General features: G+C 37.4%; 1 protein-coding gene across 9 annotated transcripts in view; it reads left to right on the forward strand.

Moving 5' to 3' along the window:
• Positions 1 to 20008, forward strand: part of EYA4 (EYA transcriptional coactivator and phosphatase 4) — a 306395-nt gene that overhangs the window by 51292 nt on the left and 235095 nt on the right. For all 9 annotated transcript variants that reach the window (XM_035707881.2, XM_035707879.2, XM_025422307.3 and 6 more), the window contains exon 2: positions 12801 to 12899. In XM_035707881.2, coding sequence (XP_035563774.1) covers positions 12867 to 12899 — 33 coding nt within the window. In that variant the 5' untranslated portion in view covers positions 12801 to 12866. The remainder of the gene's footprint in view (positions 1 to 12800; positions 12900 to 20008) is intronic.

The raw sequence follows: 20008 nt of genomic DNA on the forward strand, positions 1-20008 counted from the left end.
TTTAGCTCCTACAATTTCTGGTTAATTAAGATTCTGGTTAACCTTTAGTGGTTATCTATTGCATTAAAGGAGTAATCCAATTCAAAATAGCTAACTTATTCCTCTAGCATTGGATAAATATGACTATCAATTTTTGTGGGTTTTTTTCCCGCAGAATTTCCTGTTATTCTAAGGGATTCAATAGGACTTATGCACATAAAACTGAAAATTATATTACTATGGGGAAACTTCTTTGTGCCTTTGAGAAGGAACTCTCTTGCTAACTTAAGTACTATATGTGTGTAGAATAGCTAACATTTTCCTCCCAAGAAATTTCATGTATGCAGTTAAAACACTCTTAAATTGATTAAGGATTTGTTATATATTTCCAGAAGCACTCAAGAGTACTTTTATGGTTATAAGAGTAGAGTGCATTAGAATGCCAGAAACCAGCGAATACGCTAGAGGCCTTCAAAACCATGCCCAACATTCCTGACTGTACCATATAAACATGTGGGGGCAGCCTGGAAAAACAAAACAACTCCCTACCCCCCAAAAATAGGTAAACCTATGATGATAACACTTCAACTGGCTTGAATATTAATTTGACACTTTTTCTGTTAGAAGTAATTTTTATGACTTAGCAAATGGAATGGAGAAGTAATAAATATGACTGGTATTGATTTTTCAGATATCCTTTTACATTAGATTTGACTAGTTACCTTTATACTTTTTGGAAAGCGTATTATGCAACTACCGCAGTATTTTGCCTATTAATCAGGGAAGCTAAAAAAAATTTTATAAATGTTGAATCAATACCGTCACTGCTGTGAGGGAATTGAATTTCAAGCAATATACTCTTTTTATAGGGTGAGAAACTGAAGTATGGAGAAATTACAAGGTTTTCCCAAAGCCATACATTGAGTCATGGCAGGCATGGAAATCTACGATTCCATTTGCTTGATTGAACCTGCAACTTCATGAAACTGAAATTATCTATTTCCTGACTTGTGCCTTAGGAGTGTTTCCTTATTTACCTATTTGTTTATTTGCTAGTCCATTCATTCACTCATTAATTTATACATTATATAGGAGTCCATGTTTTTTCAAGATACAGTCTTGACATAGGGAGTGCAAATAATATTTGAATTTATATATCTTAGATGTTTTCTTCAAAGAAACATTGTATTTTTTTCATGACCATGCAAGAGAAAATAAGGCATTAAACAATAAATTGGACTATCCAAGTGTGTGCCACAGAAGTTCTATGAGAAGCACCTGAAGCCTCTTAAGGAACTAATATAGTTTGGGGCTTGAAGAAGGAGTAGGCTGTGGCCCTAGCGAGGCCTGGAGCACAGAATGATGGCCAGAAGAAACCACACTACCCTTCAAGAGTATGGAAAGGACCAGTGTCCACATCCCTACAATCTCTCACATTTAGTTTGATCAAGAGGGGGCAAATTATTCTGCTTCTCTGTCATTTTCTGGAGTTTCAAGTCTCACACTTTTAATTCTTATTTATTGTGATCTTTTCCTTAATAGTTTAACCAGTTTTTTTCCCAAGCTTTCTTCACTCCCACTTTTTTCCCCCTAAGCTATAAGAGTCATATTTAAAGAAAGTAGTATTTTTCTGGGCCAGACCTCACTTTTCTTTGATTGAACAGCTGGTCCATAAGTAACTTCAAATGAGGAAAGTATCCAGTACCTTCCCCCAGCACCATACCCCTGTAAGAAAGGATCCAAATAATACACCATCTGCCCTCTACCTCTTCTACAGAATTTAGTGACATTTTTTTTTTTTTGGTTGGCTTGTTTATTTTCTTGTTCTTAGCTTGCGGCCCTGAGACTTAGTACTCAGACTTAGCTCCAGCCTTATGGCTCACTAGCTCTTTCCTTGGAAGAGTTCTTTCCCAGGAGGCTCCTCAGGCCTAAGAGCATTTGGAACCCTGGGAGCCTAACCCATAGATTTTACAAACAAGCTCAGGCACATCCAAGTCTTGGGCAAAGTAGACCTTCCAGTAGCTTAAACATTAGTTTTTTTTTCCTTTAATTTTCCCAAAGAATAGTTAGGTCTTCAACAAACCAGCAAACATGGGGATCCCTGGGTGGTTCAGCAGTTTAGCGCCTGCCTTCAGCCCAGGGTGTGATCCTGGAGTCCCCGGATCGAGTTCCACATTGGGCTCCTTGCATGGAGCCTGCTTATGTCTCTGCTTCTCTCTCTGTGTGTCTCTCATAAATAAATAAAAAAAAACTTAAAAAAAAAAAAACACCAGAATCCTAAGGTAATTTGTTCTCACTGCTTTGAAAATTTATTGCCATTAATTTCCATTTCAGCTAATTGGATTTCCTTTTCATTTTTGTCTGGGTATAAATGTGATATTTGGTATACGTTAATGCTGATCTGTAATAATTTAATGTCAATTTATAATTGAATGTTTTAAAAATAATGATGCCCTATGACCTGGTTCATATCTGTCTTCCATTTAATGCATTTCCTAGGCAATTACACATTTCCAGCGATTGTGGCTGAGTGCGTTCTCCCATAATCCCTGTTGGGAAACAAGGACTTTATTTTGTTAAAGATGTGGTCTTATTTTTTTTTAATCTTTTTTTTTTAAGATTTTATTTTATTTATTCATCAGAGAGAGAGAGAGAGAGAGAAAGAGAGAGAGTGAAAGCGAGAGAGGCAGAGACACAGGCAGAGGGAGAAGCCTGCTTCTCTCCATGCAGGGATCCCGACATGGGACTCCATCCCAGGCCTCCAGGATCACGCCCTGGGCTGAAGGCGGCGCTAAACCGCTGAGCCATTGGGGCTGCCCAAAGATGTGGTCTTATTAACTAGGGGTATTTAACTTGAAGTAAAAAGATTTAGGGGTGACGTGAATGATAGCGCTCACTTAATATCTAACAGCCTGCCATATATATATATATTAATATTTTATTTATTTATTCATGATAGAGAGAGAGAGAGAGAGAGAGAGAGAGAGAGAGGCAGAGACACAGGCAGAGGGAGAAGCAGGCTCCATTCAGGGAGCCTGACATGGGACTTGATCCTGGGACTCCAGGACTGTGCCCTGGGCCAAAGGCAGGCGCTAAACCGCTGAGCCACCCAGGGATCCCCCAGCCTGCCATATATATTAAAGCAGGATTCCGCTTATGCTTTGTGTCTCTGGTGGGTGGAATAGAGTGGAAATTCTGAAAGGTAGATTTAAAAACTAATATACAAGGAAAAATGGAAAGAAGGAAAGAGAGGGAGGTGGTTCTATTACTGGTACTAAGATGTTTCAAATATTCTATCTATAGACACTCATATGATCAATTTGTAAATAAACCACACTTATTTTTGTATTACTCATGACCCCAAGACCAAGAAATAAGATTTTTTAGATTCCATTCATATCCTCTAAGTTTCTCTTGAAGTCAGAACATAGAGTAAGGAAGCACAATATGGAATTGAACAACACCAATTTTATTCGAGATATTGTTTTCTGAAATCTATCTTTACCCTTTAAAATGTTCTTGGATTTTTAGAAGCTATAATGACAGTGTTTTGTTAATGTGATTCTACTTTGAATGCAGTTATGAAGCCAGTGGAATGCTTTTATCCTCTGATGCTAAAGGGGAATTTATTGAGAGGGAAGAAGGTATTCTAATTTTTGTGGATCCAGCCTCAATTAAAACTCTGTAAAAAAAAATTTCAAGTGTCTGAAGTTTTAGGAAGGCAAGTGACATCATATATAATTAAATCCCTAACTAATATTCACTGTAGACACAATTCAAACAAGTAACTTGGCTCTGGATTAGTCAAATTTTTTGTAAAATTTTATATCTCTTTGTGTTTACTTTGTTATATATTGGGTTCTGTACCACCCACAAAATAAAAAAAAAAAGATGGCTCTAAGTTGTCACACCTTGATTCCTGAGAAATTGGTAATGTGGAAAATTTGAGAGAAAAATGAGTGTTTATGTTGTTATTGTTTGTTGCTATTAATTTCACTTAAGGGTCTGGATACTGAGTATTTTTGTTAATTTATTTACATCTTCTATTTTGCAGATTTGCTATGTAAGTCATTCATTTCTTTTTTAAGATTTCAGGGCATATACTAAGAAAACATTTTGTATAGCTTTTCCCCAAGTTTATGTATTTATTTTTTATAGTGTGATTCCTTCAACTTTCTTTCCTTTCCTTCTGTCTCTTTGTTTTAAGCATACTTACATTTTTCAGATTGTCCTATAATCTTAGATTTTGAATCCCAGTTTCCCTGTTGTTGCATCTGCTGTCTGTATTGTGTTTAGTGTCTTTATGTAGCTTATCATTTTTGATGAATTTGAGAATTTTGATGAATACTCTCAGAATCCTTTCTGTCCTATGGGATAATCTTGCATTTACATCCCCTGGCGTCTAGGGATTTCAAGCCTCTGGATCAGTCTTGATTTTAGTTTTTTGGTTTGAGGTTTCCATACCAGAAATGCAATAACAATTTAGAATTTGCATTTGAGCAAGACTGAGGGTTTGATTTTTTGATTTATCTCAAGTAATTATTTTCTTTTACTCTCTTCCCAAAGATTCCATCATAAGACAGGCTTCCTCACTGAGTCAGATGGTGGGCTGAGTTTTCTAGCCTTCTTTCGATAAAAGAGACAGAATTCTCAGATTTTCTTTTTATACATTGCCACTTTTATTTCCTGCCCATCTCCATCTCCATCGATGAAGATAATGACAACAGAAACAACACACTAACAAAAATATCTTTTCCTCTCATCTTTTCCATATGATACATTTTTCAGGAACCATGGTGTGACACCAGCAAGTTATATTTGCCTTAGGAGTCATATTTATTTCCTATGTCCTTTTGATTTGTCTTTAATGTTATCCTGCATATCCACCTTTTCTCTAGGTGCCTTTCAGCCATCACATCAGTTCAGATTTGCTTGATTTCTTATCTAGATCTCTGTAATGGCCTTCAAGTTGCTCTTTAAATTTGATGACTATTAATCTTGTTTTTCAAAAAATCCAAAGTAGATATGTTGTAATTTTATGACACATCCTATCCTGTGTTCACATTTTAGTGATACCAAAATATAGTAATAATCAAGATTTGTTCACTAATAATCTAGTTTCTCACTCCTGCTTTAATGAATTCAAACTTCTTTTCTGAAAATATTTTCCTTTCTCTTTCACACACCCATCTATAATTCTGTTACCAGAAGCATCAATCTCTCAACACTAAAGAAACTAGTCACAACTTTGATGTTATGTAGAATGGCAAACTGAAAAGCAGTAAATGGTAATAATGTAGTTAAGATGTTCATTTTTATAAACTTAATGTAAGTTCAGAGAATTGGTCAAGGACTGGTGACTTTTGACTACTATCTAAATATATAGGTAGTTAATGCATCTTCTGGAGATCACTGATTAATATAATATTCTTAGTAGAGCAGAGTTAAAATCATTACATTTCCATAAGAAATTGTACTTACTGTACAGTAAAAATGTTAAAATGTTTTAATTCATTATATAGAAGGCAAAATAAAAAAGCAAATATTTTTCTCACTCTGTCATGAGTAATCAAATGGCTTGTATTTTTGAAGTACTGATTTTATTTAATTTCAACAAAATATAATACAATACATAAAATAGGAAGAGAATAATATTTAGAGGCATTCATGACCTATTGTAAGGCCATACCATTATCCAGTGGTAAAACAAGGACTCAGTACAGACTGTTTTATTTAGAGATGTTTATTCGGAATCACTACATTTATATTCCCACTAAGAAAACTATCTTTTGTACCTCTAGGATATCAAGAGGTGAATACTAAGTTTAGGAGCTATGTTTTTTTTTTTTTTTTATTTTATTTACGATAGTCACACTCAGAGAGAGAGAGAGAGAGAGAGAGAGGCAGAGACACAGGCAGAGAGAGAAGCAGGCTCCATGCACCGGGAGCCCGACGTGGGATTCGATCCCGGGTCTCCAGGATCGCGCCCTGGGCCAAAGGCAGGCGCCAAACCGCTGCGCCACCCAGGGATCCCAGGAGCTATGTTTTAAAATTCTTTCAAAGTGTCAAATTTTCCTCAAGAGCGGCATAAAGTCATCAGATGTGTGTTAAGTAATACATAGGGTCAATATATTCTTCATCAGAAAAGTTTCCTAGGTATGGAAGAGAGGTTTATGGCTGAAAAAACAGACTATTGGAGCGAAAAGGCAAAAGTAGTTTTCCTGCCAGGCTACAGGTCAAACAGAGCTAGATGAACCATTACAGGGTACACACACACACACACAAAAAAAGCTCAGCAGAATAATAGTGAAGTTTGGTTGGGAGGAGCAGCAGAGGCAGCACCTGAGCCTGCAGAGTCTGCCCAAGTGTTTGTAGGGGTAACAAGTTGCTCAAGCTCAGATTTCTTTCAGTTGTATCTCTGGGACCATCCAGTTATATGGGTCTGTGTTTCCTAGGATAACTAGCCAACCAGCAGCAATTATCAACACAAACAACATAGAAATACTTGGCTGGCATTGTTTGTCGGAAGTCAAGTGATCATCATTTATAATTCCAGGAAGACTATTGCCAAAAAATGAACCTATCTCTAATGACCCAGGTGATGATCATGAAATTAAGCTGGTGAGAATTATAGCATGAGAAATCAACCCCATTATTATTAAACATTTTGTGTTAAATGTGACTATTTTGCAAAGTTCACGCTCTACAAAACAGTTCAACATAGCTTGGCATCTAGTTTTTAGTTTGGTTTCATGGAAGGCAATTGAAGCTGCACAGAGTGCTCATTACTGTTCACCCAGATCTGTCTCTTGGACACCTTTGCTGTTTTCCTTTTGTGCAAGTAGGGACAAGGGTCACGTGCATAGTCAAAGAATGCGCATGTCCACCTCTGAACAGTTGGCCGCAGGATTAGAGCTGCGTGTTCTTTGTTCTGTTGGCTTTCCTCATGGGCCTGCTGCCTGAGCTGCCGAGACCGGCCAGGGCTTGTCTCTGCTTCACAGACACATCAGTGGCATTGGAGGGCAGTGGAGGTACCTTGCTGTGCAGTATGTGAAAGCAGTGCCCTCTGGACAGTTGGCTCCAGCCATGATATCTGAATGATGTCAGGATATTGTAAGTTGTTAGACTTCCTGTACAATCGCAGTTTTATGTCGGGCAATATGCTTAATAAAAGAGGGAATTTAATTGAACACTGTGAGGATAGCTCATGAAATCCAAGGCAGAATTGAATAGCCAAGCAGCAGGAAGGGCACAGAAACAGTTGAAACTTCAGGAGTAATAAGATCCAGGTCCTTCAGTTTTGCCAGGACTTACTCACCATCCTCTCCTTTGCTGCTCTTTCTGGGTCACCTTCCTTCTGTTGCTCCCTCCCTAACAGACCAGGTTTTTCCACACATCTATAAAGAGTGCCCAAGTTTGTTTGGTTTTATAAGGATTTTTTATATTTATTTATTTATTTATTTATTTATTTATTTATTTATTTAGAGACGGCATGAGCAGGGGTGGGGGGAGAGAGAATCTTAAGCAGACCCCTCACTGAGCGAGGCGCCTGATGTGGGGATCCGTATCATGATCCCGAGATCATGACCTGAGCTGAAATCAAGAGTCAGATAGCAGACTGAGTCCCCCAGGTGCCCCAGGAGTTTTATATCCGAGTGATTTTGCCACTAAAGGAGGACCACCAGCCTGTTACATTCCCAGGCTCACATCCTAAGCGATAGGAAGGAATTGTGATGCATCATTAGATACAAGTAATTTGGTGTAACTGGAAAGAACTGTGTCGTCTAAAGGGTTATGTACTGAATTCCAAATTTGGATCAGTGTAGTTATAATATGGGCTCATGTGGGCAAACACAGTATGTTTTTGGAAATGTATTTGCCCTTTGAAAAATCTAAAAGTGAAGCCATAGATTAGCCATTCTGAATGACAGAATGTAATAGAAGGATACCCTCTCCTGGCCCAGGAAATTTTGCACATGCACATAGATTATTCAGTGCCCCCACCTAAGTTTAAAGGGGGCTTTGTCAATAGTTATGGGTATCTATCCATGCACCTCCCTCCACATCTCTGGATCTGCACTGGGTTTGGGACCGGAGTTTGGGCAGCCATGTAAAATGCGGTCTCATATCTTTCCCTAAGGCATGTGGATCATGGGTAGGTGTTATATTCCTTTCCCCACTCCCTTCTTTGTGTGGCAGCAGAGCCTGTAGTGGGCATATACCGCCCCCCCCCCCATCCCCCCCGGAGACTCTGGGGCAGTCCCAGCCTTTGACTGTGAGCTCTGTGCTGTGTGCTGATTGTGTTGGTAGTGCTAAGGATAAGGGAATGGCAAGTACAGTGGAACGGAGCCCAGGGAGAAGGAAGGTGAAGCTCTCCCACTGGGGATAGGCAGAAGGCCCTAGGGAGCAGAGACAGCTGACTAGGGGTTATCTTTCATGGGATTCTTCTAGATACAGCCACAACTTCAGGTAGGACCAATGAAAGAATGTCTGGTTTATCCTAAAGGTAGGGTAAAGCTCTGACTTGTTTTAAGAAAATCCAATTATATCTCTACTGTAAAGCATCTCTCTGGTGGCACTGTGCAAAGTCAAGTCCAGGGAGCAACTCTGGAGAGAAGGTGCTGCTCAGGAGGCCGTGGCTCCCCTCTGGGCAAGGGCCATGGATGGCTTGTGTTGATGTCATGGCAGTGAGGAGAGAAACATGGAGAGATTTGAGTGAACTCTGTGGGATACTGACAGCACTTTGTAACTTAGGGAATTGGACAGGGGTAGGCAAGGAGTCTGTGACAAAGCCCAGGTCTCTGGCTTTAATGGCTGGACAGAGGCTGTGCCATGTGTGCACATCATCCAGAGGTGTAGTATTCCCATGTGCGGCTGTGGTCCTTGTCCCGTGCCAGCCTTGGCACAGAGAGCCGCCCCCTTCACGTTCATGTTTACTCAGCCAGAGGAAAGCAGGCCTGGACAATCTAGTTTTCACTGAAGCTTTTGTTAGAAAGGCAGATCTTGAGGGTGAGGGCTGCATCACACACTCTACAAACTTCTCACATCTCTCTCAACATCTTCTTTTTCCCTTTGCTGTCTCCACCACCTGGACCAGGCCTCAGTACCGTGTTCCATTTCTGAGGATTTTCCTATGACTTGAGAGATGACTCTCATTATATATTTAAACCAGAAGAATTGTTGGTTTTTTAAATTCTAATTGTCTAAGACAGAAGACTTTTGTAGCTCACTTCTAGAGCAGGGTTGAAGAAAATGATATCATCATCCACTCTCTCTGTATACTGAGAACCTGACTGCAGGAGAAATAATCTAACATGAAATGGGTGGGGTTGCTATTATTCCTTTTTGAATTCACCTTTTCTGGGGGAATGGCCTTGAAATAGAGCTGGGAACTAGATTATTGCCTCATAAAACAGCAAGAGGTTATTGTTATTCCTTAATTTTATATCTTTATTATGAGGTAATACTTCTCTTACTTGATTTGAAGAGTGTTCTTGTCTTTTTCTCATATATTTGTGAAAATGAAATGTTAAGAGATTTAGCATAACAACCATTGCTAAATTATGATGTAAAATAATACTGTGTCTGCAATTAGGCTAGGTAGTTTTACTTGGTTCAATAATATAAAATCACTGGGCTCATAATATTTTAGTACCTTAGTGTGTTTGGCAAAAAAAGAAATTCATGTTACCGTAAAGAAGTTAAACTAAGTAGCAATCTCAAATTTAAGGAAACATAAAGCAAAGTATTATGTTGTAACATGGAACATTAATGCAAATAGCTCCCCAACTGGAACGTTAAATAGATTCTCAATGGGCGGTTAACAGAAAAAGGCTGGTTTTTTCTTAAATCTCTTATGTTCCAACATCTTTACTGAAGTCTTAATTTTTAATTTCATTTGAGTTATTACCAGTGTCCTGAGATGGTAGTCCTTCCAGAAAATGATTACTTCTTTCCTAATGATCCATATTCTTAATTTGTTAGCTATCCTTTATGAAACGGATATGACATTTAAACCTTGATGACGTCTTAAAAATCATTTTAGTGTGGTAACTATACATATGTTGTAGGTTGAATTGTATCCCCTAAATTCTAACCCCCTTACCTGTGAATGCGATCTTACATGGAAGTAGTGTCTTGGCAGAAGGAATTAAGTTAAGATGATGTTTTAACTGGATTAGGGTAGATCCTAATCCAATGGCTGGTTACTTATGGGAATAGGAAAGTTTGCACACAGAGGCACACACACAGAAAGCCGAGTCAAGAGACGCATGGGAAGAATATTGTTGACCATAGAAGCAAAGATTGGAGTGATGCATCTACAAGCCAAGGGATGCCAATCTTGTTGGCAACACTAGAAACTAGGAAGAGACTAGGAATGATCTTTTTCTAGAATCTCCAGAAGGAGCATGGACCTGATGGCACCCTAATCTAGGACTTCTTGCTGTCAGAACTATGAGAGAATGAATTTCTATTGGTCAGAGCCACCCAGTTTGTGATACTTTTTAAAAATAGCAGCCTCAGGAATGCTTGGCCAGTCTGTTAACCAGGTAGCGAGGAGAAAATGCCTCTAAAAGAGATGACCTGCACAGTTCCATCTGGTAGGATGGAGGAAGAGTTGATGAGGTGGGCTGGTGTCAGTCTGAGCAAGGTCAGCATCAGCTGCACTTAACTGGGATGCGCCCACACCCAAGGTGAGCCTGACCTTAGTGGTCTTGGTCTCCTTGAAGAGAGGGGGCAGTACGCAGGGCCAAGGATGGGGACGGAGGACTTTAATGATAGGAGGAGCAAGCAAGTGCCCAAGAAGAATCAGGATGAGGATGAAAGACCCAGATTGGATGTGGGGAGCCAGTCCTTAAGGAGCAGGGGAGAGGGGAGATGAAAGACAGCAGAGACGTGAGGCAAGAGGCAGAGCCCTGTTTTCCAATTGCCATTTCTCATGCCCATCCCCAGTACAAAAATAGTGTTGGTAAATCTTGAACTCCCTGCCTACTTAACTTCCTGAGTCGAAATGCATGCTGCCACACCTTTCACAGTGCTTCGTGTTTACCCTTCCTTATCATTTCATATATGCTGTAAAATTGTGCTGTTCTTTTGAGCGATGCTTTTCTGGTCTTGGAGTATACTTAATCAGTGTCATATGGAGACTGTCACATTACATATATACAAGTTACATCACTGTTTTATGACTTTTAACTCTTAGGATTGAAAAAAAAACCTTTAATCTACATGTCTGGGTGTTCTGTCCATAAAACAATTTAAAATTATACTTCTAATTTCGTTTGTGATTTAAAAAAAAAGATTTTATTCACTCATGATAGACACACAGAGAAAGGCAGAGACACACAGGCCAAGGGAGAAGCAGGCTCCCGTCTGAGCAGGGAGTCCAATGCAGGACTCGATCCCAAGACCCCGGGATCATGAACTGAGCCCAAGGCAGATGCTCAACCATTGAGTCACCTAGGTTACACCTCCTTTGTAATTTTTAAAATGTCTTTTATTCTAATAAGGGAATTAATAGGGTTGTTGTAGAAAATAATTGCAACACAGAAAAGAAAGCCATGTCTACCTGGCTTGTAGTAGGGAATGTAAATGAATGGATGTATGTAAAATGGAGCAAAAAACCATCATATGTTGAATTTCAGTAAAATGGGGAAAATGTTTCTGCAGGACACTTACTAGAATACTTTCACTTAAATTATATCTTCAGAGAATTCTGATGTCACTAAAACATTACTTCAAGTGTGAGTTTAGTAGTTTATATCTAATTTATGCCCATAAGAAACACCTTTTTTTACATAAATCTTTTTTAATCTCATATTCTTTTTATTTTTAAAATTACTATTTAAAGGGCCACAACTGTATCATTGCTATTTTAAATTGCACTTTATTTATTAATGAATTTGAATATTGTTTTGTGGTGGTAGACCATTTTTCTGTAGAGGTGTGTGTGCATTTCTGTTTACATTGTAAGAAGGAGCATTAGCCTCTTTTGTTTGATATTTGTGCAGATATTTCTTTTTGTATTTTCATGTATCTTTTAATTTTATTATTTTTTGATGTGTTGTGAGGTGATTCAAGAGGTTGTTTGGCTCTTTTGTTTTATATTCCATTATTTTTATGAAATTCTTTTCCATTTAGGAATTAAAAGAAATTATGTCTATTTTTCTAGAGTTTTTTTACACTTCAGTTTGCCTGGAGATTTTTAAATATATGGTATGGAGTAAAGATGAACTTGTTTTAAATAATTAACTGATGGTCTCACTATGGTTTGTTAATGAATTGTCCTTCCCATATATGTTTGTAATGCCTTCTTTATTGTAGTAATGTTATTTTTGTTTCCTATTTAAAGTTGAGCATGTATTTTATGAAACTGAATAATAATCATCTGATAATTCAGACAAAATTTCCTTTATAGCAAGCTATAAGATACACACTGTATTTTCTCATTTCACATGCTTTAGAAAGTGAACAATTAATGCGAACTTTAATTTTTAATCTGCCAATTGCTTAATGGCAGATCTCTTTCAGCAAAATAGTGTATATTAAGTGTTTATTGCAGACTGTGTCTCCAAAATTGTCCTCAGATGTTATTGTTTATTTGTAGTATTCCTTAGTAGCTGTTCATGAATTCCAGTTTTACTGTGATTTTCAAGATCATTAGGTCTATAAAATATGGAGATAATATTAATGAGTTTTGTTCTTTGAAAGTAATCGATTACCCACTATTACATAAATCATAATATGCTTTGGTAATTTGAAAATAAATAAAAAAGATAAATTTTTCAGTTTTTTTCTTTGTTTCCCTCTTTTTGTTTTAGATAGTCCACTTTTAATTGAAAGAAGCTGCTTCTACCTGGGGGTGGCAGGAGAAGTGAGAAAACCACATGGAAGACTCCCAGGACTTAAATGAGCAATCAGTAAGTCTTAATATGGTCTCAAGTTTGCTGACAAAAGTTGTGGCAAAACTACTCAAAATCATACTAAAAGAAATATATTATAAAAATCAAGAGCTTTGTTAAAAAATATATAGAATATATATAAATATATATATTCTGTATCATATTATTATTGTATTCTATATTATATTATTATTATATATTCTATGTTACATTATTCTACATTATATATATATGTATATATTCTATATATAAAATGGCCTTGAAATCCCTTCCAAGGCCATAAAACAGACCTTTGGAAATGTATCCGGTTCCTGTTTAATGATGTCACATTTTGAGGACTCCCTTGATCATCTGCTTATAAAGCCAGTGATAGAAAGACTAGGGCATTTAAATCATGCTAATAAGTGTTTTCGATGATCTAAACTGTTTTGCACACCTCCTTTATTTGGTTTTATTCCAAAAGTGCTTTGATAGCGTATATGTTGTTGACTGTCAGAAGCATAACAGGAGAAGGTGTATTACCAGCATGCCTATTGCTCATTTCAAGGATGGCAGCCATAGTCCTCATGTGCCCTCATGGGCTTCCTTATTTTGCTAGTTCTTTGTAGAGTAAAGAACACACAAGATTGGTGGCAGCCACTCTAAGATTCTGATTTTTCAAAGGGAAAGCGTTTATATGGCTTTTGCTCCTAACTCATTTAGTAGTGTCTCCATGGAATGAATTCTTTAATGTGTGGAACTGAAGTCAGCAGGAGGTCTTTCCTCACACTCCCACACTACTGCCAACTGTGGCCCAAGCTCCTCTGGGATCCCACAGACAACTAGTGATACCACGAGTAAGGAGAGGAGACATGGGAGTCTACCAAGTGTGTGCTATGCAGATTGATGCTATTCTTTAGTAGCTTCGATGACCATGACTTGATCTTAGAGTCTACTGTTTCTATTAAGTAACAGAAGACAGTATGTTTGTGTATAATAATGTGGTTCCAGAAAATACTTCTATGATGAACTTAGTTTTGAAATACAGAGGAATATATATGCTCTGGTGTATATATGCCATTTCAAGTTAATTTTTTAAAAAGATTTTTAAATTTATTCATGAGAGACACAAGAGAGAGGCAGAGACACAGGTAGAGGGAGAAGCAGGCTCCCTGCGGGGAGCCCGACTCGATCCTGGGACCCCGAGATCATGCCTGAGCCAAGGCAGACGCTCAACCACTGAGCCACCCAGGTGTCCCAAGTTAATTTATTTTTTAAAATATTTCATTAAAAAGATAATAACCAAGTCATTAATTTACAAACTGACAACAACCATTGTCTAATTTCATTGTATATTATCTTAAATAAAGTAAAATTATTTAATTTTACATGGCAACATTATAGAAAAATGTAACACAAAATATAAAACCATAAAAGTACTAAAAAAAAATCTATCAAATGGTAGAGATGTTCTTCTTCAAAAGTTGCCTGACTAGACAAAGAGCTGTTAGGAGGCAGGGGCTTCAAAGTAGTTATATTTTAAAATGCTGGTTATCATGGTGTGGACGCTAACGTAATGGATGATAGCATGATGATGTCACCCTGCCATTGCATGTTTATGGATCTTGGTGGCCTCAGGTCTGTCAGTGAGACCTTGTACACATCTGAGTGAATAGTGTCATTTAGTGGTGCTGCTTCATGAAAGGGCTGCTGTTGATCTGTTGATATACACTTTGTTCTAACACACTGAGGCACTGAGCATTTCTTAGTGGTTGGGGTGTGCATGTGCGTGTGCGTGTGCGTGTGTGTGTGTGGTTGGCCAGCTGTCCCTGTTATCCAGAGACTCTGGGGTTGCCTGGGACATGGAACTTTCAGAGCTAACGCAAGTGCTGTCCCTGCAGACTGGCATGGTTGATCTAGTTGTGTGTGCATCCTCAAGAATGAATACTTGTTTTCAGTGTAGTGGAGGTTAAAGAGAATATGTTTTTATGTTTAACATTAGAGTGAGGTTATTACACAAGATGCTTCATAGGACCTTTTACAAAGTGAAACCCAGTATTTGTAAATCCTACATAGTTTCCTCCAGTGTTATTTTAGGGTTATGGCACTCAGCATTTAAATTTTCTTTTTTAAGTTCCTGGTGTTGGTAATGTGCACTACTAGAAATGTAGTGTGACCTTCTGGCTTCTCAGCTCAAACTCAGCTACCGAATTTGTAGTGAGAATGGGGGAGATTTTGAGAAAAGGAAAGAGTGCTCTACGCGCCCCCGCTCTCACCACCCTGTCCCCCCCTCCCCACTTCACATTGAACTCTCCACCTGAGGGTTATCATCTCAGAGTCAAACTATGAGCTCCTGATCTGTGGAATGGTTTGATAGGCCATCAAAGAGCATTTACTTCTGGTTAAAACACAGGAAGCTTGTAGTTTGTGTCAAGTGTTAATGACTTGGGGCTTTGATACTATAAACATTGTAAAGCCTTTCTCCTTTAGCGTCCTTAGACTCAGAACATATAGGCAATCTGTGCATCTTGTACACAGACAGAGGGACCCTGGGGATTGTTAATGGCTTGCCCATGATGCCATGGCTAGTAAACGGCAGAGTTGGGACTTCACACAGATCTTCTGACTCCAAGTCCAAAGCTCGTTCCAGAACACCAATATGCCTTAGGGCTTTGGGGTTTTCGTATTTTGACGTTAATCACTATAGAAATGTCAAAAAAATTTGAATCAACCCCTTTACATTGAAATGATTTCTATTTGAGTGACATCTTTAAATGACATTAAATATTACAGAATATGTTTCAAATATTTTGAAAAATGATAGTTAGCCTTTATTAAGATATAGAAAACATAGAATAGAGTTTTAAAAAGTTCATAATAAGATGAAAGAGAATTTGCTCATATCATAGAAGAATTCTTTCTCTAGGCATAGACATAACAGTGGTTGCCAGTTACTGCACATAGAGACTGAATCTAGCATTTTCCATATTCTTTCTCCAATCCTTATTGTCTTGTGATGTAATTGTTATAGTCACCATTTTACAGATAAGGAAACTATGGCTTGGAGAATATCAAGGTCACACAGCTGTTATGTAGCAGAGATTAGAACTGAACCCACTTTTATCTGGTCCTAAAACCTGTAATGGATTTTGCATGATACAGCATAGTATAGTGGGTAAGGACTTGAGGTGAAATCAGAAATCCCTGATACTTAAATACTTTGTAACCATTAGGAAGGTACTCAAACTCTTCAAGTATAATAAAAATAAATTATATGAAAGTTATATGAAAGGCTTAGCAATAGAAACTTGGTAAATGTTAGCTGTTGTTACAATTATCTGACATACTCAAATGGTCTTTAAAGAGTATGCATTCATTCTGGCATATCAAATTACCTTCTGGCAGACAGCCCTGCCTGGAGGTACATAGTACATAGGTTTACAATCTCAGCATATGAAAACTGAACTCACAAGCTCTCCTCTCTCAATTTTTCTTCCTTTCTCTTTTACTCCAGTACTTCTCATCTCTGAGGATGCATCCTCAACTATAGAGTAGATTAAGTCAGAATGCAGAGATTTGCCCTTCTTTCCCTCATCCCCATTTCAAACTCCTGTCTATTCTTAATTTTTAATATCTCTCAAAGCTGTTCTCTCTGCTCCAGCTCTTATTTTGGATCTCTGTTTTATCTCTTGACTGTCTTTTTCCGCTTTAAGTTTGCTTCTAGAGTGGTCTTTCTGAAATACATAGCTGATCATGTTGCTGCTCTACTTACTATCCTTCACAGGCCCTGCCTTACCCTCAAGAGAAAGTCCCAAGTGTGCAGTAAAGCACACAGACTCAGTTGCGTATCTGTATCTCTCCAGTATTATTTCTGGCTTCTTTTGGTTCTTGGAATCTTGCAGGTTCTCTGTGCCTTTGCCAGCCCTATAGCCTCTTCCCAGAAGGGCCTCTGTTCCACCCAGGAAGTTTGTAAATCTGGAAGACTCAGGATGGGTTTCACTCCTTCCGACATTGCCCCTGTCCTCCCCAGGCTGCTAGCCACACTGGGTCAGGGGCCTCTCCAATGTGCTGCCCATGGCATTTACCTCTATCCCAGGACTTAGCCCACAGAACTGAAATCTTATCTGTTTATTTACCTCTCTACTGGATTATAAACTATTTAAGAGTAATAGTCTTGTTCATCTTGTATCCTTCTTAGCAAAATTCTTGCTGACACTTAATGAATATTTTCTTCAAAAGCTTTTATATATTGTTACATACTAAGGTATGTTATTGAATAGCCTGATGAATTTTAAAAAGCCAAAATGTTATTCTCATAATGGATTACTGACTCATGAATTCATGTTTCACTTACATTTAAAAAAATTTCACATAACATATGATACTCATTTAATAGCATGTAATCAAAACAGAGTTGGCTCTTAAATAATTTTTTTGCATTTTATCTGGATCTTATTTTGCAGTCTGGCTGAAAGCATCTAGGGAATTTTAAGAGGTCAGCAATTAGAGTAAGGTTTAGTTTTCATATCTGTCTGAAATTCCATATTAGAACCTCCTAATTATTTAGGAGTAATTTTACACCAATTATAGCTTACTACAGTCTTTAAGTAAGTGTTGTTAATAGAAATAAATATGAATCTAGGTGATACATAGTGCTATCTGTATTAATAAACCGTGATACTGGGAAATATGTTCTCCGTATTCAAATAAAGGCTGAGCAATATTTATTGTTTTTATAGCTTCTATACTATGCTTACATATTGAGATATTTTGAAGTCCTGTTTTGATGGTAAATATTCACAGATTTTTTTTCTCATCTGATTCATTCATATCAAAGTGAGAGGGACTATTTCCTAAATTTATTGTCAAACTATAAGTTTGGAAAAAAACTACTGCTTGTGAATTTTAAGTACTGTATGTTATGGAGGAAAACATTAGTGGCTGCTGAATAGAGTGAGGGAGAATGAAGAAGTTTTTTTTACTGTAGGATAGCATTTCCTAATATTAGACATTAAGGGCCTGAATATTCCTACATATGTCAACATGTTACACTTAACTTGAATCACTAAACTCCTATTATTGATAATATATTTCACATACATTGGATCCCTATTATATAGATGTCGCAGCAGTATTTTTAGAAGTTCATATATATTTGTAGATACTAATAATATTTATTTATTTTTGCATCAGACCTGCTAACTTAATAATACAAATTAAAATTCTAGAGTTGGGCAGCCCCGGTGGCTCAGCGGTTTAGCGCCGCCTTCAGCCCAGGGCCTGAGCCCGGAGACCCGGGATCGAGTCCCACGTCGGGCTCCCTGCATGGAGCCTGCTTCTGTCTCTCTGCCTGTATCTCTGCCTCTCTCTCAATCTCTGTCTCTCATGAATAAATAAATAAAATCTTAAAAAAAAAAATTCTAGAGTTAATTTAATGAATTAATCTCTTTTCTCAGTTTTATCTCCCTTAGAATATTAAATGATTTTAGATTATTCCTCAGCTCTCTGTTTTCAGAGATTCTGTGGGTCATTTTTGATAATAGCCACTAGCCCATCTTTAAAACCTGTGCTGTTTTCGAGTCTTTTGGACAGTTTCTAACTGTTGTATGGATGAGTATATTAGTCAAATTATCCTTTAGACAGAGAGCTTCAGAATCACCAATTTGTCAATGTTTCAACACCATGCTATAAAATAATTATTTTGATTACTTTCAGCCTAAATCAGTTTTTCAATTTTGATAATGTGGCATTGTCAAAATCCTGGAATGCCTTCATTTTATTGCTTTTTTCTTAGATACTCAAAATCAATTTGAGCAGCATGCATGCAATGTATTTTATTCTGATCTAACCAAAATCAGATTATTTTTGAGGCTACAAATCCATTAGGAAGAACTTGGCCTTTAAACTGGTTAAGAGAATCATGCTCAAAACATGTATTTTTTGTACCATCCAACTGGAAAGTGTATTTCAGAGTTCAATGGAATTTTGCTTAAAGCTAAATAACTTTCAAAACTGTTGTAACTCCCAGTTGCCAATTATATCTTTACTTTGCAATTATATAATACAGTACCTAGATAATAGATAAATTTAATTTTTAATTTTTTATTGGTTACTAAGGCTTACTCATTTATTTTGCACATTTTCTAACTCTGAATTTCTAAATTTTTGCATGAGTTGATAAGTATTCATAAGAAGATCCCATGAATTATCTTCTATAACCTTCTAAAATTATAATTTAATTTTATTAAAACCTTTCCACAAATTTTAGAATACACTTATATACAGAGAGAGAGTGCTGCATATTGTGCTGAATATGGAGTGTGATTACATGCTCTTGGCCATGATCTAGAGAGTAAATTTTAGGTTTTTCTTCTGTCACATGTGATCAGTTGGTAGCAGTTGCCCCTATTAGGAAGGAACCTAAAGCTATACCTCTTGACTCAATGGGAGGGAAACATTATCAACATAGTGCAATCTGCCATGGACTTGGTAAAGAGGAGGGGTGGCACAGAGCCTCACAACCTGCCAGTCCTGGGCTGGATAGTAGTCAGCAGCTTTGAGCACTTGGTTTGGATGTATAGATGCAAGTAAGAGCTATAATATCTTTAGATAGCAAAGGTTCTAATCTGAATTTACAACTTACATATAGTATTCAGTTGTTTTATAATTCCATCTTAACAATTACAATGAAAATAACTGTTTATGATATAAATGTAACCTATTTCTTTCATGTTTTAATGATTCTGAGAAATGGGAAAATTAATGCAATGTAACTTTTGCTGTAAGATATACAGCAAGTAGAAAATGTTGGCTGATGAAAAGAGCTTGCATTCATTGACAGTGCTTTATGTGACTCATCTCATTAGACTGCCCCACATGGCAGGCTCTGTCATAAACACCCTAGTCTAAAGAAGAGGACACTGAAGCTGAACTTGAAGATCTTATTCAGGGTTGTGACAGCTAGAATGCTGTGCTGATGGAACGAGAGCTTACATAGCTTTCTTCCAGAATCCATGCTACTAAACATATTATCTTACCTATTTTGATCAACTTAAACGGTTTTCAAACCCTTCAATACATTTGATGTCTTAAAATATGGCTTAAAACTCAACTTGATCTTAGCTCATTCAAAGAAAGAGCAAATGTTT

Source organism: Canis lupus, chromosome 1, assembly GCF_003254725.2.
Source record: "Canis lupus dingo isolate Sandy chromosome 1, ASM325472v2, whole genome shotgun sequence".
NCBI lineage: Eukaryota > Metazoa > Chordata > Mammalia > Carnivora > Canidae > Canis > Canis lupus.